Below are 25,263 nucleotides of genomic sequence, written 5' to 3' on the forward strand. Positions count from 1 at the left end.
ACCGTTTTAACTTTTCTTCTTAATATATAAATCTTCATATATATATTCATAACTGATTCTTAATCAGTTATGCTCAGAATTGCTAAGGGATCTTTTCCAGATTTTTGTCCTTGGCCATGACAAGTAAGATTTTGATTTAATAGTTTGGTTTTTTTTTTTTTGAGTGGTGCTCCAAAAAACAAACAACAAAAACCACAAAAAAAGAAAAAAATTTTTTCAGGTTATTCTAATGCATAGTCCTAGTTAAGAACCAATGACTACAGGTTTTTTATTTCATGTGTTTTATTTAGTTTCCATTACCTGGTAAGTACTTCACAAGGATATGTAACTTTGTGTGCTCATTTGACTATATTTGTCAGCCATCAACATTCTGCTTATTCAAAGTAAATCCAATTAGCTGTTTTGTTTTACTTAATTGAAATATAATTATTCCTACCCTGGCAGGTCTGTTTTTTACCTTTCTCATCAACATGAGATAAAAATATTTACTGACCTACCAGCCTATATATAATACCAACCTCTAGGTCAGGGTCAGCAAACTAGCATCCATACCTGTCTTTGAAAATGAAGTTTTATTGGAATACTGACACACACTTTCATATTTATGTGTTGTATGGGTCTGCTTTGGGGCCATGGCAGCAGAATTGTATAGTTGGAACAGAAACTGTATGGCCAACAAAACCCTAAATATTTGCTCTTTAGCCCTTTACAGAAAAATTTTGCTGAACCTTGCACTAGGTGCTTGAATATAGTGATTGATGAAAAGAAAACTTTTATCTTTACTATTTTCATGGCTAAATCAGTCTATGCAAGTAAAATATTAGCCACAAAATGCTGAATAATAGGTTATACGTATATGCCTTAAGTAGTTATTCAAAACATTTAAAAGAAAACATTTTAGTCTTTAAAAGTTTTGCACTTTTTAAAAACTTTTTCAAAATTATTTCTAACCAGTTACACATGACAGTAGAAAGCTCTTTGATTCGTTGCACACAAATGGAGCAGAATTTTTCACTTCTGGTTGTACATGGAGTCACACCTTTCATGCAGTCAGACATGTACCTAGAGTAATGCTGTATGACTCATTGCACGATGTTTTGTACCCTTTTGCCCCTTCCCCCTCCCCTTTGCCCCATCCAAAGTTCCTCCACTTATCCCATGCCCCACCCCATTATGGATTAGCATCTACTTATTAGAGAAAACATTCAGCCCTTGTTTTTTTGAGATTCGCTTAGCATGATATTCTCCAACTCCATCCATTTACCTGCAAATGCCATGATTTTATTCTTTTTTAATGCTGAGTAATATTCCGTTGTGTATATGTACCACAGTTTCTTTATCCATTCATCTATTGAAGAGCATCTAGATTGGTTCCACAGTTTAGCAACTGTTAATTGTGTTGCTATAAACATTGAAGTGACTGCGTCACTGTATTATTCTGTTTTTAAGTCTTTAGGGTTTAGACCCAGGAGTGGGATAGCTGGGTTAAATGATGGTTCCATTCCAAATTTTCTAAGGAATGTCCATACTGCTTTCAGATTGGTTGCACCAACTTGCACTCCACTAGCAATGTATGAGTATGCCTTTTCCCCCACATCCTTGCCAACATTAAAGTTTTGCACTTTTATTATTCATAATTGGTTTACTAACTCCCTCACTAACAATGAGACATAAGAGTGAAACTATAGAATAAGATGGGCATTAAATGCACAGAAACTTGGTTGGCCAATAAAGGGAATTTAGCTGAATATGAACCTATTTTGTTGTAAAGTAAGAATACTAAAGTAATAAAGGACCTTTCTCTTCTCAGCTAGTATTAGGTTTCTTGAGGAAATCAAACTCCAGTGCCTTCAGACACCATTTATGTGCATCCTATGCCTCTAAAATAGTACTGATAGGAAGTCATGGGGAAAAGTGACAAAAATTATCACATAGATCATTTTATAAGTTTTCTGGTTGAGTTCATTTTATGAGGAATCCTTGTTGGAGGATAGCTGGGTTTTAAAGTATTAGTTGAAGATGCTACAAAGGAAAAAAATTAGTAAAATATCTAGAAGATAAATAAGAAGATAGCATTTGCTAAAATCAGAGAAAAGTCTTAAAGGAAAAAGAAAACCTGTGATTAGCATTGCCTTAACCTCTGTGGTTTCTTTGGTCTAGCTTTTACTAGTTTTCATCATAGTTTAGGTTTTACTTTCTTATTTTCTTTCTCATTATTTTTGTATTCTCCAAGTAATAAGTTTGGTTTAATTCTAAACAAGTACATCTACCCAAATAGATAGATTTTTAAAACTCTGTGTGTGTGTGTGTGTGTGTGTGTGTGTGTGTGTGTGTGTAAGTAAAATGCTATAAACTATATATCTTGTCCAACATTTGGAGAAATTTTCACCTTAGTCTTTCTCTTACCCTAAAATATGAAGTTGGTTTTATTCAAACACTGGAGACTTGTGTGCCAAGATCTCAGGCCAATGTGATTTGAATTTCAACCCAGTTAAAAGGATCTGAGAATGAGCACATGGACTGAGGTCATATTTGCCATTTTATTTGCTTTTCCTCCTATTCGTAAGGGTAGTAGAGATTTTAGCAAACAGAATCATCATTTTCTGGGCACAGCACCTGAAGGAACTTGAATGAGATAAAAATAGGTTATGTGAAGGACAAATTCTGATTTAAGTTCTTGAACTTAATCTTGTTGCCTTTCAGTTATGATATTCATTAAGCTATAAGATTATGAGATAGATTGTCTAGGATTTGTGTATTGCCTTCTTCACTTCTCTAGGCATTAATTTACAACCCTTGTTTATACATTTTTTTAGTATGAGATGTTTATTTTTGTTTTTACGTTCTTAATCTCTTACTCTTTTTCATATGGTGTAAGAGCTCTAACTATGATCAGAAATTACAAATAGAAATGGTCACATTTTCTGCCACCTTTATCTCTTATTTCAGTGAGAAGCCAAATCTTTTGCAAAAGGCATCTCTACAATAGATCTTCACAAAATAAAGCCATGTGACTCTGCTTTTGCTTCCTTTGCTTTCCTCAGAAACCTCAGAAATATTTTTTAAAAGATGATTACAGAAACCACAAAATGGCAATAATAATTTTTTCTTCTTAATAGCGCCATGTGACTGAATCAGTTGAGCCATGCCCAAGAGATGTCTGCTTGGATATAATTGAATATATGTGTTGTTGGGAGATAAGGTAATGGAAGGCATTTTCTCTTCCTACCACAGGATAGCTTATTCACCAACAAGTTCTCTGCCCTCTGTAACTAAACGTAGGATGCTTTTTCCTCCTAGCCTTTTTTTTTTTTTTTTTACATTTCTTTTTTAGTTGTATTCAGACATAATATCTTTATTTTATTTATTTCTTTATATGATGCTGAGGATCAAACCTAGGACCCCACACATGCTAGGTGAGTGTTATTCCGCTGAGCCACCTCCCCAACCCTCCTCCTAGCCTTTATAAGGGGAGTTTTTCTAATCTGGACAAAATTGTTTGCAGATGGTATTTAAAACCTGGAAGGACTTTGACTTGAGCCAATGACCTTTCCCCAATTGTTTTTATAATAAGTAGAATATTCTACTGTTTAACTTCTCTGCCCTCTAAACTAACACAAAGTCCCTCTTAAAGATTCATTGTCTGAAGTATTTCTTAGTCACCAAAATCTTGTCTGTCCAGAGACAAGCTTAAGTTTAACCTAGAGAGTAGGTTATTTCTCTCCTGTATTGCTGGTTTTTAATTTTAATCAGTAGTAAGTCCATTGGAAACTCAAACTTACTTGGAATTCCTCTTCTAAACCCATAAACAGTTAAATGTATTTTAGAGTTATTTGCTTAAATTAACTGGCAGGAATATTATAAATAATAATTTATCACCCAGCAATAGAGCATTTAGGTACTGGAACAACAACTATTTTGAAGGCAATGCATCTTTCAAAATAGAATCACCAAGAAACAAATTTAAACCTCTGATAGGAAAGTTTGAATCATAGGGATGCATCAGTTAAGAAAAAGCAGTATCAGCTTGTAAGCCTCTTGAGTTTCCTGTAAATCAGAATATAGTGTGCAAATTTGTCATGTATTCAGGGAAAACTCCAAAAGTGAATGTCTTTGCATTAAAATTGTCAATTCATTCAATGCCCATTTTCTCCAAAGTCACAAAAGAATTTTGGTAACACTCCCTTCTTAGGATTGTGGATCTTAATTGAGGTAAGCAGTAGTTTCATGCTTTATCTGCCTTTCCACAGACTTCACAGGCAAAGAGACTCTCTGAGAGTGCCCTGGGGAAAATAGATGAAGTTAGCCTTATTTGTGGACCTAATAGTTGCATTTTGTCATTTCTGGCAAAATCAGTGTCAGACCCTTAGTTTAATGGCTCTAGTTATGTGAAAAAGAAAGATTTTTTTTCAGGTTAGCAGCATATAGCTATTTAAAAATCACAGTCTTGCCAACTAGCAAAAGATGCCTTAGCTCTTCACAACCCAGAAATAAAAGCAGTATTTGCTTTATTTGGCAAGAGTTCAATCATAAGACCTTGTTTAAATATCATATACATCCTATACAAAATAATATACCTAAATAAATGCTGCTTGAAAGTTCAATTTGTCAAATTTCAGTAGAGCACAGATTGATATTATTCTAGGGGACATAGAACCTGCATTTGAGACAGCTCTACCACTACTTAGCTGTGTGACTTGGTGATCATTCTCTTTCATAATGCAGTAAGAAAATAGATGTCTTCTTATCTGATGCAGACAACTTGAAGAGTTCCAAAGCCAAACATTTAGTTCAAATTTTATTTCATTTACTTTGGCAGATTACTGGACACCTCTGTACATTTAAAATGGGAATAAACCAATTTCAACGTGTTGGTAGAATGAGCTTAGAACATTGCCTGGTAGACTTAAAAAAATGTTGTTATCTAAAGGGATAATTCTAAAAATGAGGATTTCTAACTGAATTCACAGTCTTGATTATTAAGTTCTAAACTGACATTGAACTGGAATTGCCAACTTCTTGATAGCAATTTCTTCCATCAAATGATGATGCTTGAAACTTTTAGTAGATCTTTTCTTTTCCAGAGCATTTTGGAGCCACTGTATTTTCCTGCCAACAGTTGTGTGTACTGACGCATTTTCAAGGAAAAAGCCATTTACTGATCTGTTGGTCTTACATTACCATCCAGCCATATGTGGATGGGGTTGAAGACTTGAGATTAGGCAGCTACTTTTATCTTTATAATCTTCTACCAAGACACTTTTTTTTCTAGAAGAGACCTACTCCGTTGATGTCTGTAGCCAAGATTCAGTCTCCTATATGCCAAATTCTCTTCCCTATACACATTTTACTTAACTTTAGAGATACAGTACCAGGTCTTTCAGAATACTTGTCAGGGTCATTGATAAAAACTGTCTTCAGGAATTAGCTTTCTAGTGTCTACTGGACTACACTTATAATCTAGATTATCAGTCACCTGTTATGTCTGGTACAGTTATTTTAGTACTTTGGAAAAGTCTGAGCTTATTTTCCTAGATGCCTTAGTGCTCAAAAATAGTTAATTGTATTAAATGGAAAACTGGCTATCTTTCTAATTTTCAGTCATTGCTGTAGTGTCTTCTTTTTTTATTTCTTTATTTTTTAGTTGTAATTAGCCACAATATCTTTATTTTATTTATTTATTTTTATGTGGTGCTGAGGATCAAACCCAGGGCCTTGCACATGCTAGGCGAGCACTCTACCGCTGAGCCACAACTCAGGCCTATAATGTTTTCTTTATTTATAAACTTCTCCCTTTTATACTCACTCTTAATATTGCATTGGAAATGAGTAGAAACTGTATGACATTCCCAAGAGATCCTACTAATTGGGCTAACACTTGAAGAAGCAGGCAGTCTGTCCTCCTGTGAGATTCTGGAAAGGAAAATCTTCTGTTATTATCTAATACACACAGTCTCAGAAAGCCAAGCACACTGATAAGCAATTTTGGCCTTTTGATAAAGTGTTGGAGGTTTTTTAAGAATTTATTTGTAGCATTGGGCTTTTTCCCCCTTGATGAAAATGTTCTGATAGCAGAACCAGTATACCAGTATTGACTCTTCAAGGAGGGGGGAAAAATTAAATATGCTCTTTAATCCCCAGTAGAAAAAAGTCTTAATTTATTTTCATTGACTTCATTTGTTTGTTTTAGATATTGCAGATGTATAAGGGAACTTTGCATCTTAAGACTTCTTTTTTTCTCAGCTTTATTAAGGTATAATGAACAAAATAGACTTTTTCCTTTTTAATGAGTCATGAGAAATGTAGATCTGCATTCCCATATGTCTTCTGAAGCACCATATGGAAACACTGTTCCTAGAACTATGGCATTATTTCTTATCATTTCTTACTCCTATGTGTGTTAGTATGTGTGCCAAATAAAGATTTGCTCTTATTACAGATAGCCATTTTATGGAAAGAATTGATTTTGATATGCACTTAAATGAATAAAATACATTCACCTCAATTTTTAAACAAGTTAATATTCTTTGAGTATCTGTTAAGTTACCGCTAAGGTACTAGGAGCTCTATATGGAAAATTTTCCCAAATGTCAAGTTAGGAGATAAGTCAAGAAAGTAAGTAAATTGCTTTGTAATGTTTTGAACAACCAATTTAAAAAAAAAAAGAAAAGAAAAAAAGAAAGTAAATTAAATTACCCTTTTAAGGTAATTGGTCATTTAAAAAATTAACTATTTTTAAGTATGCACTTGAGTGGCATTATTGCATTCACAATGCAACACCACCCATCCATTTTTAGAACATTTTCCATGATCCCAAGAGACTGTGACCAGTAAGCAGTATTTCCTCATCTTGCCCTCCCCAGCCACTGATAGTCAACATCCTACTTTCTGAATCTGTGAATTAGCCTACTCCAGATAATTAATATTTAAGTGGAACCTTACAATTTTTATCTTTTTATGTCTAGTTTAATTCACTTAATAAAATGAAGGCTTATTTTTTAACATGTGTCAGGATATCATTTTTTTTTCTTTCAATGCTGGAGATCAAATCCCGGGCTTCAAGCATGCTAGATAGGCAGCTCTACAATCTCCCCCCATACTATTCCTTTACCATTGTGTGTATATACACCTTAGTTTATTCCTCAGTATACAGACACACTTTGGTTGTTTCCAATGTGGCTATTATATGCTGCTGTGAACATTGGAGTGTTCAAGTCTGAGTCTTTGTTTTCAGTTCTTTTAGATATATACCTGTGGATGGAATTATTGACTCATATGGTAATTTTATACTTAATTTTATAAGGATTCACCAAACTTTTTCATAGCAACTAGTTACATCAGCACTTCTATTTTACCAGTAGTACACAGGGTTTGAATTTTTGAAAATCTTCATTTCTAGGGTATAACAAGAACATCTTAGGGCCTGGGGTTGTGGCTCAATGATAGAGCACTTACCTAGCATATGTAAGGCACTGGATTCAATTATCAGCACCACATATAAATGAATAATTAAAGATCCATTGACAACTAAAACAAAAAAAGAAGTCCTGAAGAGGGGGCTGGGGCTGTGGCTCAGTGGTAGATCACTTGCCTTGTATATATGAGGTACTGGGTTCCATTCTCAGCACCACATAAAAATAAATAAATAAAGATACTGTGTCCATCTACAACTAAAAAATATTGTTTTAAAATCCTAAAGAGTATGAAGTAGAATTGGTACATTTGTAATACAATGAAATGTCACCTCTTAGTTGGTATGTCTTCTTAGCAAACAACCTTTGCAAACAAGATTTTTAAGATAACAGTGATGATGATTATGATGATATCATCTCCCAATTGAGTTTTTCTCTCTCCAAAATAATATTGTTATTAACTGTAATTTGACTTTTGCTTCTTAATATGATCTTCATATTATACAATACAGCATCATATTGAATCAAAATGAGCAATTCATAAAGATTTTAAACTCTTTACTGTTTGACTTCTTACATAGTCATAAAAAAATGTGAAATTGAGTTGCCACTGATAAATTGATGGTTTTAATTACTTAAACCAAAATTTGCCAAATTCCTATAAAAATATCTTAGATTGTCATAGCAATTATCTGGGAATTTGAAGTTAAAAAATAACTGTAAGAATGTGATTTAAAACAGTGCTTCTCAAACTTTAAAATGAAGAATTGTGGTAACTTTGATTAAATGCAGATTCTAATCTCTGGATCTTTTGGGGCCTACTCTTCTGCTTGCTAACAAAACCTAAGTAATAGCAATGCTGCTAACCAGAGGAACGAACACACCTTGAGTAAGGAGCATTTAAAATATTAATAAGAATGAAACCTAATTGATAAAAATTATTTAAAGGGTCTTCTTTTTATATATTTTTTTTAGTTGTAGATGGACTGAACACATTTATTTATTTATTTATTTATTTATTTATTTATTTATTTATTGTGGTGCTGAGAATTTAACCCAGTGCCTCACACATGCCAAGCAAGTGCGCTACCACTGAGCCACAGCCCCAGCCCCAGCCCCTGACAAAAATGTTTTACAACTCTGAAGGCATGCAAAATTATAGAGTGACACTTCGGTCTGAATTAGAACAAGATATATTCCATGTTTGTATAATTATGTTAAAATGGATTCTATTGTCATGTATAACTAAAAAAAAGCAATAAAAAATAAATAAACTAAGTTATAAATATTAGGTAATATATTTGAACTTCAAAATTGAATGTACTTATTTTCTTAAAAAGCTGATATGATAGTATCAAGCTTTGGATTTTCAAGTTTTCTATAAAAATATTTCATGTCTTATTAGTTGCTCTGCCTTAGTTTTTTAATTTTAAAATTGAACAAGAATATCTCACCTATACTTTTTCACTCTTTTTTTTTTTTTTTTTTTTTTTTGCACTGGGGATTGAACCCAGGGATACCTTACCACTGAGTTATCCCCAGCCCCGCCCCCTTTTTTTATTTTTAATTTTGGCACAGAGTCTGAGTTTCTGAGGTTGGCTTTAAACTTGCAATCCTCCTGCCTCTGCCTCCCAGGCCACTGGGATTATAGGCATGTGCCACTGCATCCAGCTTCACCTTGATATTGATGAATATTTTTAAATAGTCTTTTCTGTTTTTTTCCTTAGGGAGTGCCTTGGTGAAGCGCATGAGCCTTGTGACTGCCAAACATGGAAAAACTGGCTACAAAAAATAACTGAAATGAAACCTGAAGAACGTAAGAAGAATCTTAGATAGCTGTGCTATGTATTTCCAATACCATTCAAAATATAATGTCATATTTCTTATAATCTCATTTAAGAGGTTTTCAAATTTGTTACTGATAGAGCTCTCATGTTTAACATTGCCCCCCTGATTAATAATACCCTTTTGGAGATCGAACTTTTTGCAAGGAGGAATCATTAGACCGGTCCCGTGTTTCTAATAAGACTTTATAGCCTAAGATAAATAGGACATTTTGGGGGGTCACATTTAATCTTCCCCATATAGCCCTTCTTTATTTTATCCTAGAATGAGCCAACCAACTTTTCTGTACTTTTTGGGAAATAGTATATGATCCATAGTGAGAAGCAACTTCCAGTGAAGAACAAGTGAATTTCTTGCTGTTCTGTGGTTCTATATATTTACTTAATTAAATATCACATCTATAACAGTTGTCACTGAGACTTCTATAATAGATTATCTCTTAAAGGGAGAGTGGTCAAAGAAATGCTGTGAGGTGATGTTAGTAGTCATGTTTTACAGAGGAAACTAATATCTAGGTTGTACTGAGTGACACAGCATGTGCCTAATGATGAAATGGATTGAACTCTAAGGGGGCGCCTTTTTAAATCCTTCCCAGTATCAATTCCCACATTAACAAATAAATATATCTACTTTGCATTATTTTCCCTACTCCTAAAGTGTTTCTGACAATATTTTCTTTCAAATTAATATAAATGTAAATTAATTTAGTTTGGGTCTTTTTAAAGTTTTTGTTTTTATTTTTAAGTAGTGGAGTTACTCTGATGTGTTGCAAATCAGGATCAAGAATTTAGTCACTGAATCTACTTATGTTCAAAGCACATAATAAAGATGATGCCAACCAGTCATGGTGGCTCACGCCTATAATCCCAGCAGTTTGGGAGACTAGGGCAGAAGGATAACAAGTTCAAGGCCAGCCTCAGCAACTTAGTGAGACCCTGTCTCAAAATTTTAAAAAATAATTTAAAAGGGCTGGGAATTTAGCTCAGTCGTAAAGCACCCCTGGGTTCAATCCCTAGTACCATAAACAAAAACAAAAGAAAAATGATGCCAGCCTTCAGGGAATGCAGAGATTAAAGGATAAGCAGTCAGATAGCTACAGTATTATATGATAACTGATACAGTAGAGTAACAATGAGAGTGCAGAAATAAGAACAACTAATTCAGGTTGAGGGTAGGAAGAATAACCTAGAATCTTCTAAAGGAAATAGAATATGAACAAAAATTAGGAATGATTTGTTGACTTCAAATGGTATATTCATTTTTTATTTAACATTTTTGAGTGATGTTGTATGTTAGAAGACAAAAATAAGATAACTTATATGCTCTTGAAATTCTTATTTTAGAGAGGATATTGTTGTAAATGTTGAGAAAATTGTTCCTGTGGTAAAAAAGGTAAAGGAAACACATAATTATAAAAGAATTGATGCTTCTTAAGATGCATCTTGAAAATGATAGATGTTCTTCACATGAGCCATAATAGGAAGGGCATTTCAGACATAGGATGAAGTTTTACATGTGAAACAACATGGCCTATTCAAGGACTACAAATTCAGTACATCAGTGCAGTGGTGCAATAAGGCGTAGTAACAAATGAAACTACCCAGGCAGGGGTCCAAATCAGACATTGGGTGCAGATAGGGTGTTGTACACAATGCAAGGAAGTCTGACTTGAGACAATGAAAAGGAGTTTTTAGTAGGAGAGTGATGAATGAAGATCTTTGCTTAGAAAGACACTCAAGCAGAAGTAGGGATGGTAAACCAGAAAGTATTAAAACACCAGGCAAGAACTCCTTATCTGAGACAATTTCAGAATGACCAGGTGAGAGGCTATGAGGGCTTAAACAAGACAGGGGCAATTCAGATGAGGCAGGGGGTATATGCAGGAGAATGAAGAAGATGTAATTGTATTTAGTTGTAATCAAGTATGCTTTTTAGTTGCCTAGAAGATATAATGCACAAGAAGTAGTGTAGCATACTATTTAATTCTGGAGTAGAAAATGTCCAAAAGTATCTAAGATATAAAGCAAGTATTTTGATTGTTAATTGTTTTTAGTTACCCTTTATTGTTTTAAAATTGGATCACTCATAGATAAGTTTTTGCAAAGGAAGGAGAGAATAGATATTGGTGGGATTGTGAAAGAATAATCTTGCACATGATAATGATCCTGGTATAAGAAAAGAAATAGGAGAACTAGAAAATGGTATACATACTATTTATATATGATTACCAATGTTGACCAGAGATAGAGAGACCACAAATTAAAAAATGAAGATAGCCAGGTGCTGTGGTGCACACCTGTAATCTCAGTGGCTTGGGAGACTGAGGCAGGAGGATCATGAATTCAAAGCCAACCTCAGCAACTTAACTAGGCCTGAGCAACTTAGTGAGACCCAGTCTCTAAATAAAATATAAAAAGGCTGGGGATGTGGTTCAGTGGTTAAGTGCCCTTGGCTTTAATCCCTGGTACCACACACACACACAAACAAAAAAACTAAAGGTCATTCTTGAAGAGCCCAAATGGGATTTTGATTCAGAAAGATGAAGAAACATTAGAAAATTGGATAAGAGACAAGAATCTGAGGACACCTGAGAAATGTTCTACCAGAGAAAACCAAAGCTATGACAGTGAAAAAAAAAAAAGTTAAAAGTTGCCAAATTGCAAAAAAAAAAAGAGTAGGTATTTTCTCTATATTGATGTGTGTTCTCCACACTGAAAGATGGTAGCCTACTAGTCTACTATTAATGACCACTTAAGCTTATGAAATTTATCATGAAACATAAAGCAAATAATAATAGGCCAACTGTAATACTAAAGTAGAACATCATCATTAAATACATAAAAAATGATATTCCAAAAAAGAAAAGTATGGCTGAATGCTATTTTAAGTTACATACTACTTTGAATCATAAGCATTTTTTCTTTGCATATTATGCAAAAAAAATGGCAGAAGCTTTTATTTTTTTCTCTGAATGGGTGGGTCTCACTGTGTTGACCCAAGCTGATCTTGAACTCATGATCCTTCTGTTCAACCTCCTGAATAGCTGAGATTATAGGTACATCCTACTACACCCAACTCACATAGGCGTTTTTAACTAAACTTGTAGATTCTTGGGACAATTTCCTCTCTTGTTCCCAGTTTTCCAAAGTCCCTGAATGATGAAACTAAAAAGCACCAAAATCTTCATTAATGAGAAAAGATATTAAGAAAATATGTAAAATCCACTTGAATTCCATATGAAAATTCAAATAGTTTTTTGAGCACTGAAATTGACCCTATTGTGTTTAATCAAAGCAAGAAGCAGTAATGATTATATTTTCTGTGAAATGATGTTAATTTATATAATTTACAATTTTTTCATAGTACATATTCAGTAAATGGTTGTGGAATTTAATTCAAATTGTCTATTTAAAAATATAGTCTATAAAAGCAACTGTTTTCACTTGCATACATTTTGATTCTACTAATAAATCTTAAGATTCTCTTATACTCTAGCACTTTATTAAATAAAGTTAGTGTTTCTTACCAAGAGACCTAATACATCTAGGTGATGTATTATAATGAACATGCAACTGAAGTGAGGGGAAGAGTTTGAAAGTCAGTAGGGGTAATAAGATTTACCACAGAGCTTGGAGATAGATAAGGTATTGGAAGTATTAAGAACAGTATATATACAAAGAAACAATGTCTGAAAATAAGCATGTTCAAAGAATTGGAAGTGAAGGCATTTTTTCCAACATAATTTTTTGTTACACATCATGTAATCCATTAGAATACAATTGGGAGATAGGGTTCTCTCCAAGGGTAAGAGAAAAAAAAAATGTTATATTGCAGGCCACACAGCCTCTTTGTTTTAATGGCTTTGTGCTTTATTTACTGTAACAATGGACAATAGGGTCATAAGAATATGTTAGAGCCTCTGAGCTAAAATAACATTGATTCTGAAGAGAGAAACACCACTATTTTTAAACAAAAAAAAATGTTTTAAATGCAGCATTTACTTAGTTCATAGGTTTTTTAGAAATGCCTTTTATAAACAGCATTACCATCAGCTTGACCATATTAACCATAAGTATTCTAAGTTTTTTCTGAAACTCCTGTCCCCACCAAATTATTCTGAGAATTCTATGTGCCAGCACTCTTGTTGACCCATCTTCTACCCAGTGAATTTAGAATCGGAGTAAAGTCTTGTCACTACACTGCTGCTGTTGTTTCTCTTTTCTATGTGGAATTAAAAATTAGTACAACAGTAGGTGCTATTGTGTTGCTATTGCAAGAAAGCCCCACTCCTCTACTGCTAGGTCCCATCTAAGGACTGCTTATAGTGCTCAGTCCCTCCAATTCATATACAAAGCCACTTCCTAGATCACAGTCAGCCCAAACTTGTGTCCACTTTCCCTTTCCAGGGACTTATATCTGTGGCAGGGGGGTGGGGGGGGGAGGTAACTTTTCCTTTTAAACTTCAAAACTCAAAGGGTCTGGTTTCTCCCCTGATTTATAGTAGAGCTAAACACTTAGCCCACCACCCTTTTCAAAGTGTCTGCATATAATTAAAGCCTTGATTAGGTGGGCCATCCTCCATGATTCTAACATGATTTTCTGACATCTTTGTCACTAATGGAAAGGAAGAACTTCTCAGTGTACTTAAGAGCTAGAAAAGAAAACAAAACCTGCTAGATTATTGGTATTCTTACTTGGAAAAAAAAATTAAATTGTTTGTCTCTAACTCTGTTGGGTGGGTGGGGGGCTTATAAGTATAAAATCTTTAAAAATCACGTCATTCCTGAAGTTTACAGATCCCAAATTATAATATCATAAATGGAGTTTAAGAACTCTAATGTTGAAACGGTATAGGGATGTTGAGTGAGCAGTGGTGGCCAAGTAGATGACCAGATGATAAAAAAAATTTTGTATTCTTTGCTAAAGCAATTTGAATTTATCTTGTAGTTAGTGAGGAACAATTGAGAAATTTTAAGCAGATTTTATTTTAAAAAGGTCATTATATAGGCAATTTAGTTAGGAGTGGGACAGAGAGGGAACTGGGGATATAGGTTGGTTTTCTATACTTCCATTGTCTAGGCAAGGGGTATGTAAGATTCTAGCTAAAGCAGTAAAAAGTGGAAGTGGAGAGGAAACAGATATGAAGGAGAAAGAAGTAGAATCATTAGGATGCCTGGAGGAAGAGGAAGAGGAAAATATTGAAGATTATATTCCTCCTGAATTGACTCTGGGCAGGCATTATTTATCTATACAAAAGCTAGAAAAAAGAACATGTTTGGGAAAAATGGTTAAGTTTATTTTTAGACATGTCACATTGGATTCCTTTTAAGTTTATCCGAAATAATTATGGATAACAAAAAAATTGATATTTAATACTTTTCACTATAATGAAGAATTTCTGATAATTATGTTTGCAACTGGATTTAAGTAATTATTGTCTACAGCAATCATTCTTTGGTTCTTTTCTTTCCAGTTTGTTTGGATACAAGTTTATAAGGGAAAAAAAAAGAAAAAAAAAACTTCAAACTAGATTTGATAAATAGGACTTTTGGGATAAAGCTTTTTATCTTTATAATTATGCCAATCAAAATGAAGCAACTTAAAAAATGTTGTCATAAACCCTAATAGGAAAATAAATATACGATTAAAATGGAGAGTTAACCTGGAAGTGTGGGTTTTTTCCTCTGTGAAATTGTACACAAAATCATTTCTTTTTATGTTTGTGCTTAATATCCCAAAGTTGTGGGAGTTAGTGAAGCTTATGAGGATGCTGCCAATTGTCTCTGGTTGTTAACTAACTCCAAACCTTGTGCTAATTGTAAGTCTCCGATACAGAAGAATGAAGGCTGCAATCACATGCAGTGTGCTAAGGTAAGAATTGGAGTGTTTTATATGCTTTGCAGTTGGAATCTTAATTTTTTAAGTTGATTGTCAACCCAAATCAGAAATGTTGCTTTGCTAATGAAACCATCAACTAAATAAGTAATTATCGTATTGAAAATTAAAATACCAACATGATCCACTTAGCTGAAAAATCATATAAATAATTAGTTTTAGAGGACTGAAGGCTAAATAGAATGTACCCTCCTGATTTCGTTGCACAAAAACAAATTACTATATGTTTCAAATATTCTGGAATTAATCCCTGCTTATATTTTGAACATCTCTGTTATAAAATTGTAATGATATTCTAATGTTTTATCATGTCATCAATGTTTTAAAATGATTATTTAAACTATTGAGAGGATAGTAATTTTTTCTCATTTAGAGAAACTCAAATAGTTAAGATTTCTATAAAATATTTCAGTATCTTCTAAGAATTTTTTGATTTTTAACCTGAAATTTAATGATCATTGTTGTTATAACTTGCAAAAGAATGGCAGTTAGAAATGTTATTACAAAACTGTGTTATAAAATTCACATATATAGCTAGGCACAGTGGCCTACACCAGTAATCCCAGTGACTTGGGAGGCTGAGACAAGAGGAACACAAGTTTGAGACCAGCCTCAGCAACTTAGTGAGACCCTATCTCAAAATAAAAAGGGCTGGGGATGTAGCTCAATAATAGAGTGCCTCTGATTCAATTCCCAGCACCACTATAAATCAATCAATTAAAATTAACATAAGTGAATCAATTTAGTGAGGGAATAATAATGATTCCCCAAGAGACAGAAAAATCTAGTGCAATGTTCTGGGCAAAATATTTAAAAGTGCTTATTAATATGGCTAAGGATTGGACTAAAATCATTTCATCTAATTATGGTATTATTTCCAATATTCATATTCATTTTTTCTTGGAAAATCTTATATAGATTATACATGTAAGGAAATACAGATTGACTCTAAAATTCATAGTTGGCTGAGATAGAATTCTACTTTACCTTTATTTCCTTCATAGCACATACCTGTATGAGTAAAGGAATATCTAATAATGCTGTCTGAAATGTTTGCATTGAAAGTAGAAAAATAGCATTCTTATTATGACATGTAAGACATATTTAGAGAGTAATAATCTTACAGCAAAATTGAATACTTCAGAAATATTTTTTAAATGTGTAGGTGAAACAACATTTCATGTGTAATTGAATCCATTCTGCACCACAAAGACTAAATCACAATATAGCTTTATTAATGCCTCAGCATTGATTATGATTCAGTAAGCAATTTTTCTTTCTGGAATCAAATATGTTAAACATTTTAAAAGAATGACAAATTTAATTCTCTAAAAGTATGTTTATTTATTTTTAAAACACTATTTATTCTGTAAGTGTCCCCTTAGATAATTTTTGGTAGCTATTTAACTTTTTATTCTTAAATATTTTAAATTACTTATACTAATTTTCTTTATCTCATTCTGTGCGAAATTTTATGCCATGACTAAAAAGTAAAAATTATTAACATTCTATATTCCTCTTCCTGCTTGAATTCAGTCCTCAGTAAACAGGGAGGGGGATACTAAGACATTTTATCAGAGCCTTGAAATAAGTTTAAAGTTTATTATGTTGTAAACAGCTTTAATTCAGTTCTCTGTCCATTTCATATTAGGCAGACAAAGAATTTAGGGAATAGAGGGCATCAATACCATAGTTAACTAAAGTGTATATGTTTATTATATATATCAAATTCTATATCCTGAAAATGTGAACTCTGCCATCTTTTCAAGCACCATGAAGCATTGTACACAAAAAATTGATCACTAATCATCAAAACTTCAATAACTTTCCAAAGGTAGAAAATAATACAAATAATAACCTCTGATCATAAGGGAATAAAATTGAAATTAATAATAAAGTTATATAAAAGGCCTTTTCACGTGGAAATTTTTAATCTTTCAGACAACATAAATGAACAAAATGTAAATTGAAGAATTTTCTAGGGACTGGGGTTGTGACTTAATGGTAGAGCTCTTACCTAGCACATGTGAGGCACTGGGTTTGATCCTCAGGACCAATTTTAAAAAATAAATAAAGGTATTGTGTTCATCTACTACTAAAACTATTTTTTAAAGATCTCTAGAAAAAAAAATAATGAAAATGCCTTAATAATGAAAATGCCTTATCAGAATCTAAGGGCTGCAGCTAAAGCATTACTCAAAAATACGTTCAGCCATTTGCTGGTAAATAGGTGGAATTATGCTAAGTGAAATAAGTCACACCCAAAAAGTCAAAAGTCAAGTATTTTCTGATATGCAGAGGTCAGTCCAAAATAAGGAGGGTGTGTGTTCCATCTAAATAGAAGAGAGATCAATGGAGTAAACAAAAGGGGAGAGAGGAGGGAGGGATAAGAGAGGAACATTGCAATGAATCTGATCTAACTTTCCTGTGTACATATGTGAATATGTTGCAGTGAATCTCACCATCATGTATACCCGTAAGATATTGGATGGGAAGGGAAGTACTGGGGACTGCATTAGAGCAAACTATATTCCATGCTTTTATAATTATGTGAAAATGAATCCTAATGTTACAGATAACTAAAAAGAACCAATGAAAAAATATGTGCAGCCTTATTCACCTAAAATGATACAAAATAAAGAATTGAGAATGTGATTCAGAAATTTAGAAAAAGAAATTTTAAAACCACAAGGTTTAGTGCATGGGGGCAGAAAGACAGTGGAAAGAGATGGACATCATTACCTAGGGTATCTAGATACTTGTATGACTGCACATATGGTGTGACGCTACACTGTGTACAACTATACAAATGTAAAGGTATGCTGCAATTGTGTACAATAAATCAAAATGCATTCTGCTGTCATACCTAATTAAAATAAATTAACTTTTAAAAAAGAATTGCAGAAATTAGTGAGCTTTGAAAAATAATGCAACAACAAAGAACCAAATTATTTTCTGAAGAAAAAATATAGAAAAACCATATTATGTTATAGCTAGCATAATAAATAATGGAGTTGAGAGAGTTCAAATATACCAAATAAGAAACAGGGAAACAGAGAAACACACAAAAATAAAATAATCAGAGAAACAAACTGGAATAATAAGGAATAATTTAGCTGAACCCTTGCAAATATATTTCAGGCTGCACATGAATGGATTATTTTCTCAGAAAAAAAGTAATTAGTTAAAAGTGACCCGAGAAGAGAGAAAATATCAATTATCCTCATTCCCATAAAGAGAAAGAAAGTTTTACAAAGATAAGCCCCACCAGAAACCCCATTAAGGATCATTTCCTTCTTTTTAGTCCCTTCAATGAGTCCTGACAGTTTCACAGGAGAATTTTATCAAACCTTTAAGAAACAGGTAATACCAATGTCATTTAAACTGTTCCTGGGATTTTTTTTATTATTATTTTTAAAGAAAATGTGAAGTTATTTTTATTGAGTAGAACCTTAATACCACTTGACAAGATCATAAAAATAAAACTTTAATCTTACTTATAAATAACAACACAGAAGTCCTGATAAGATATTAGAGGAGACAAAAAGCACACAAAGATATTTGCAGACAATATCAGAACACATAAATAGTAATTGATGAGTCAGGGTTTATTCTAGGAATACAAGAATGGTTCCAGGGCTGAGGTTGTGGCTCAGTGGTAGAGCACTCACCTAGCATATGTGAGGCCCTGGGTTTGATCCTCAGCACTACATATAAATAAATTAAATAAAGGTATTATGTCCAACTACAGCTAAAAAATAAATTTAAGAAAACTGGTTCCATATGAGGAAAATTGTTACTCTACCTCATCTTATTGGTAGATCCAAAGAGGAAAGTCATATATTTTCTATAGATGCTGAATGGCTTTTGACAAAAGTTTTAAATTTTTCTTTTTTAATATTTGCATGCTAGATAAGAACTCTACCACTGAGCTACAACCCCAACCCCTAACAATTTTTATAAACACTCAAATCAATAAAGAATGGACTCTTTCTTTTTAAGTGTGATAAAAATAAATTGTCTCCATGAAAGCTAATATATTTAGTGGGGAAATTAGTGGCAGCTCCGTAAACACAAAAATAAAGTAAGGATGCTCTGCATTATTGTATTATCATTAACACTGAACTGGTAATACTGGTCAACATAATTAGACAACATAAAGAAATTAAGAGGGGCTGAGGTTGTGGCTCAGTGCTTGCCTAGCATGGGTGAGGCACTGGGTTCAGTCCTCAGCACCACATAAAAATAAATAAATAATAATAAAGGCATTGTGTCCACCTACAACTTAAAAAATATTTTAAAAAATCGTTCTGTTGGGCTGGGATTGTGGCTCAGCGGTAGAGCGCTTACCTAGCACGGTCGGGACCTGGGTTCAATCCTCAGCACTACATAAAAATAAAGGCATTGTGTTGTGTCCATCTACACCTAAAAAATAAATTTAGAAATTTTTTTTAAAAAATCATTCTCTTAAAAAAATTAAAGAGTTGTAAAAGTTAGATTAAATATTAAGTAATAAAAATATCAATTTTGCAGATAATATAAATATCAAAAGCATGATTGTATGCCTAGAAATCCATAAAAATCACTGAAAAACTACTACAAATAAAAATCCAATTAAGTAGCAGAGTACAAAACTAATATACAGAAAGTAATAATATTCATATGCACAAGCAACATCAGAAAAATATATACTGAAAGATATTATTTATCTAGAAATAAGTTTAAGAAATATGCATGACTTTTATAGAAAAAAATTTTAAAATCCTCTACGGTCCAAAGGATGATGAACAAATAAAAAGACAACTAATTTCTTAAATAGAAAGACTCAACAAAAATACTACAAGTTTTGTTTCTGCATCTAGATAAACTTAATTCCAAAAAGTTTTTGTTGGAGGCTGTGCAACTCAGGGGTAGAGCACTTGCCTAGTATGTGAGACTTCTGGGTTCAATCCCCAGCACCACAGAAAGAAAGAAACAAACAAGTCCATAAGGGAAATCAAAGCAAGAATAACTAGGAAAACTGAAAAAGAACAGTAAAGTGGTACTAACCTTGATAAGCCATATTACAAATCCTCAATAGTTAAAACAATATGGTGCTGGCATGTGAATAAACAGATCATGAAACACAGCATAAAGCAAGCCCATAAAATAGATAAACATACATGGGAATTTAGCATATGGTAAAGGTGGCATTCTTAACCAGTAGATACACATGAATTATTCAGTAATTGGTAATAGGATAATAGGACAGCTATTAGGGGTGGGAATAAAGTTAGTTTCATACTATATATCCAGATAAGTTTCTAAAAAAGACCAGGAAACAGCATAGACTTAGAATGGGAAAATGTTTCTGATTCAGAATCCATGTTCATATTTTTGGCATTTTCTTCTAATTATGGCATATTAAGTAAATGAAATTTTCTTTAAAATGGGAAACAGCTTTCTGTCAGCTCCTGAATTAGAGACCTTATAAACATTGCAGTTTCAAAACCAATTTGTCTATCAAGTTGCCAGAAGTTTTTCATATGGAACATAGAACTTCAGAGACCAGTATCAGATTACCACACACTTGAAAAAAATGAAACATTTATCACTATTTGTTTTAGTATTTGAAACAAATATTCTACTGATATTTTTATTGTTTCTTTTTGATTACTTCATAAAATATTGTGATTTTATTTTTGAGTTATACCTAGAAGTAACAGTTTTAAACTACCCTCACATCTTTCCATAATGCAGATAAGACAGAAAAAGGAAATATGAGAAAGAGAGCATATCTTTGAGATGTTTTGTTTCTGGTCACATAAGCAGAATTGTTTAGTCATTACAAATTGATTGACTAAAAAGCAGAACAGCATTTGTATATTAACAGGGAAATGTTATGCATGTATGTTTTCTTTTGAAGTGCAAATATGACTTTTGCTGGATTTGCCTAGAAGAATGGAAAAAACATAGCTCTTCCACTGGAGGTTATTACAGATGTACTCGCTATGAAGTCATTCAGCATGTGGAGGAGCAATCCAAAGAAATGACTGTGGAGGTAAAAAGAAATGATTAAGCCAAGACTTTATATTTTTCTATAAGCCACTTAAACTATGAGAAGTATTTTGCATTTCTTCTTTTCCTGTCTTTATCTTTTTTTTTTTTTTATCTACCAGGAATTGAACCCAGAGATGCTTTACCATTAAGCTACCCCCCCAGCCCTTTAGATTTTTTGAGACAGGGTCTCTCTAAGTTACTTAGAGCCTTACTAAATTGCTGAGGCTGGCCTCAGATTTGCGATCCTTCTGCCTTAGCCTCCAGAGCCCCTGGAATTACAGGTGTCTGCCCCCTTACCCAGCTCCTGTCTTCATCTTAATGAGGCATTAAAGTTGAATACACTTTGGAGGAGGCTTTAGTTAAAACAAGGTAATCTATAAACTTGACAGTTTTTTTTCTCCTTTTAAGCTTTTCCTTTTGATTTTGATAAAGGTATGAAAAGCCTAGTCTCAACCTGCCAACGTAAACACTTAAGAATAATTTTTGTAAAATATCAACAATACAGTATTACATTATAGCATACAGTGTGTTAGTCTGCTCAGCTGCCAAAGATGGGGTAGCTTAAACAATAGAAATTTATTTCTCACAATTCTAGAGGCTGTGAAGTCCAAGATCAGGGTTCTAGCTGACTGGTTCTTAGTGAGGAGATTCTCATCTTGGTTTGCACACAGCCAGCCACCTTCTCACCTGTGTTCTCATGTTGTCTAGGAAAGATAATGAGAACGCTCTGGTGTCCCTTCATCTTCTGATTAGGACACCAGCCCTATCACATTAGATCACTACACTAATGACCTTATTTAACTTTTATTACCTCCTCAACAGGCACTGTCTCCAGAAACACTTTGGGGCTAGGACTTCAACATAAGAATTTCAGTGGGACACAAATTAGTCTCTGACAATAAACCATATGATAAGACATTGAAAGGCTTGGGGTTGTGGCTCAGTGGTAGAGCACTTGCCTAGCATGCATGAGGCACTGGGTCTGTTCCCTGACACCACATAAAAATAAACAAAATAAAAGTATTGTGTCCTTCTACAACTAAAAAAAAAAAAATTTTAAGACATTGAAGATGTGAAGATGTCTAATGGGTTGTTGTAGAGAATACCAATTTAGACTTTGTTTTCAGAGAGCCTTTAAAATGTATTGATTATTATTTTTTCTCAGCAAAGTAACCAACAAATCTGTATGCATCACTACCTATTACTAATAAAAAATTTAAATTATCCCTCCAGAACTAATTTTAATAATTAGTAGTTTTTGTAAAAGTTATTAATGGACTTTTGTTTTCTAGGCTGAGAAAAAACACAAACGGTTTCAGGAACTTGACAGATTTATGCACTATTACACAAGATTTAAAAACCATGAGCATAGTTATCAGGTATGTCTCAAATCATTTTAAATGAGTTGAACCACTCTGTTGTAAATAAATAAAGAATATGGCTTAAATTATTTATTTTTGTTCCTTTAGTTAGAACAACGCCTTCTTAAAACAGCCAAAGAAAAGATGGAGCAATTGAGTAGAGCTCTCAAAGAAAGTAAGTTCTAAGTGATTGTGTTATAATTAATATAAAATATTAATTAATATAAAATGTCCTTCCATGGTAATTCAGTTCACTGATTAGAGATTAGGTCTCTAAAGGAATGTATTATAGTCACTAGCTCACCTATGTCCTTATGTTGTCTGGGAAAGAGAATGAGATTGCTCTGGTGTCCCTTCCTCTTCTTATAAGGATAAGTCCCTTCCTCTTCTTATAAGACTTTATCTCTTGTGATAGGATTTTCCACTTGGCACATAGCTTGCTTCTCTTAATGTAGCCTATGGTGACAAAAACACATCATGACTTTGTTTACATTGTGCCTTTGCTGATGCTCTCAAGTGTTGGGAAAAGTGATGGGTACTAAAGGGCATTCCTGACATAGTCAAAGGAAGCAACATACATATGCTACCCAAATGTCATGAAACTGAACACCATAAAATTCTTGAGAAAGTATAGCAGGGTACCTAATGGAGTCAAAATAAAAGTTTGGAGAGAAATAGTTTCACTGGTAAGTAATGAAATCAAGGTCAAAAGCAAAGCCATAAGAAGAGCTAACATTTATAAGTCTTAAGTTATAAAAGAGTATTCCTAAATATGGATTAAGTGCTAGTTACATCATTAGAACATAATATCCCACAGTGACCACACAATACAGGGTATGGTATGTTTATTTTTAAAAATCATATCTTAAAAATAGTCCTACCATTTATGTGAATGACATATTTAAGCCTAAAAATGTGATCAATTATATTTGTATTTGTTCCAATTAAAATAATGAGTACTAACAACCTTTTTTGTGAAAATGATTCCTGAATAAGACAGTAACCATAAGATTAATAGAGAAGGGAAGAATGTATCAATAGGCTTATTCTTGTTAATTATTAGTTTGTAGGCATTATTAATGATATAATTATATCACACTAATATCAAGCTGTACAATATTGTCCACAGTAAAATTGAAAGGGGAAAAAATTATCACAGGGTACATAGTTCTTTAGCAGAGATTTTTGTCTATTCTGTCATTAATGTATTCCTATTACCTAGAACCATGCCTGACACGTAGTAAACAATAAATATTTTCGATATAAATTACTGCTTTTGTTCAACATTTGGAGGTTCTAGGCAGCATATAAAATGTGAAAAAATTTAAAAAATAAGAATTGAAAAAGAAGATACAATTTCATGCACTTCTCTCACATGAGCAAGGGGCATGTTTGGTTTGGTTTGTTTTTTTACATTCTGTAGATACCAAATGTTGAATAAAAGCAGAAATTTTAGGGTGGTATATATATCTGTGAACATACAGATGTAATTGAAATCTAAAGGCATGCAAAATAATCTGGTTTTCAACAGTACTTATACTTTTAGATTCTATAGTTTCTTATAGAAAAAGCTAGAATGCTGTAAAGATATTTTTGCTTTATTAAGACAATTTCTTCTTCCCTGCTCCTCACTCTTCCTTTTTTCTCCCTGATGTTTTTTATTTACTAGAGTTAGTTATCCATTTGTTCCTCAGAATGTAGTATCTTTTTCCTGTGTTGTATTTGCAGAGGGTTGATTATAATTAGACTTTTTTTTTTTTTTTTTAAGCAAGCAACTTAGCAAAGGCATTTATTCTAATTCTTACGCAACAAAGTTCCCCTAGGGCCAGGGTTGTAGCTCAGTGGTAGAGCACTTACCAAGCATGCATGAGTCACTGGGTTCGATCCCGGCACCACATAAAAATAAACAAAATAAAGGTATTATGTCCATCTACAACTAAAAAAAATATATTTTAAAAAAGTTCCCCTAGATATAATCTGAAAAATTTAATAAAACACTAAACCTAAAGCTGTGTTTGTTTACCAATAGGTTAAGGACAGAATCCAGGATGAGTGTGTGCATTCTTCATGGCTCCTGGGCTGATTTGAATGTCCTTCACTATCACATGCATATCACATATGAATATTTCATATAGGTTTTTAGTTTAGCTCAAATAAGTGTCATAGAACTACTTCAGTTTCTTCTTAAGGATTTTTTTTTAAGAAAACAGTTGTTTGGTTAATTTTATAATAAAATAGTTTTCAAAAAAACTTCACTGTGCCTTAATTCCTTTATTATAGCTGAAGGAGGCTGTCCAGATACCACTTTCATTGAAGATGCAGTTCATGTGCTCTTAAAAACTCGGCGTATCCTCAAGTGTTCTTATCCATATGGATTTTTCTTAGAACCTAAAAGCACAAAGAAAGAAATTTTTGAACTAATGCAAGTAAGATATCTTTTTAAATTTATATTTCAAATGATAGCAGTTATATATAGCTTATAAATAAAAACTAACCAATAATAAACTGAAATTTTCTTTTATGTTTAAATTTGTCACTGCAAGTTTGAATGAGTCATGAACTATGCTAGCATTTGTTTCTTTGTTTTAAACTGGTTTTTGAAGTTTATCCTCAAATATGAAACAAACCACATTATATTCTAGATTAGAAGGTTATGTTTACTGGTTTATTTTTAAAGTACAACTCAAAAAGTTACAGTATTTAAGAGAATG

The 25,263-nt window shown here is 32.9% G+C and overlaps 1 protein-coding gene across 4 annotated transcripts in view; it reads left to right on the forward strand.

Annotated features, from left to right (window-relative positions):
• Ankib1 (ankyrin repeat and IBR domain containing 1) overlaps positions 1 to 25,263 on the forward strand; it is a 131,161-nt gene that overhangs the window by 94,565 nt on the left and 11,333 nt on the right. For all 4 annotated transcript variants that reach the window (XM_076833648.1, XM_076833657.1, XM_076833661.1 and 1 more), the window contains exons 10-15: positions 9,140 to 9,228; positions 14,998 to 15,128; positions 21,058 to 21,192; positions 22,484 to 22,570; positions 22,661 to 22,727; positions 24,833 to 24,978. In XM_076833648.1, the coding sequence (XP_076689763.1) occupies positions 9,140 to 9,228; positions 14,998 to 15,128; positions 21,058 to 21,192; positions 22,484 to 22,570; positions 22,661 to 22,727; positions 24,833 to 24,978 (655 nt within the window). The remainder of the gene's footprint in view (positions 1 to 9,139; positions 9,229 to 14,997; positions 15,129 to 21,057; positions 21,193 to 22,483; positions 22,571 to 22,660; positions 22,728 to 24,832; positions 24,979 to 25,263) is intronic.

Source organism: Callospermophilus lateralis, chromosome 1, assembly GCF_048772815.1.
Source record: "Callospermophilus lateralis isolate mCalLat2 chromosome 1, mCalLat2.hap1, whole genome shotgun sequence".
In the NCBI taxonomy this organism is placed as follows: Eukaryota; Metazoa; Chordata; class Mammalia; order Rodentia; family Sciuridae; genus Callospermophilus; species Callospermophilus lateralis.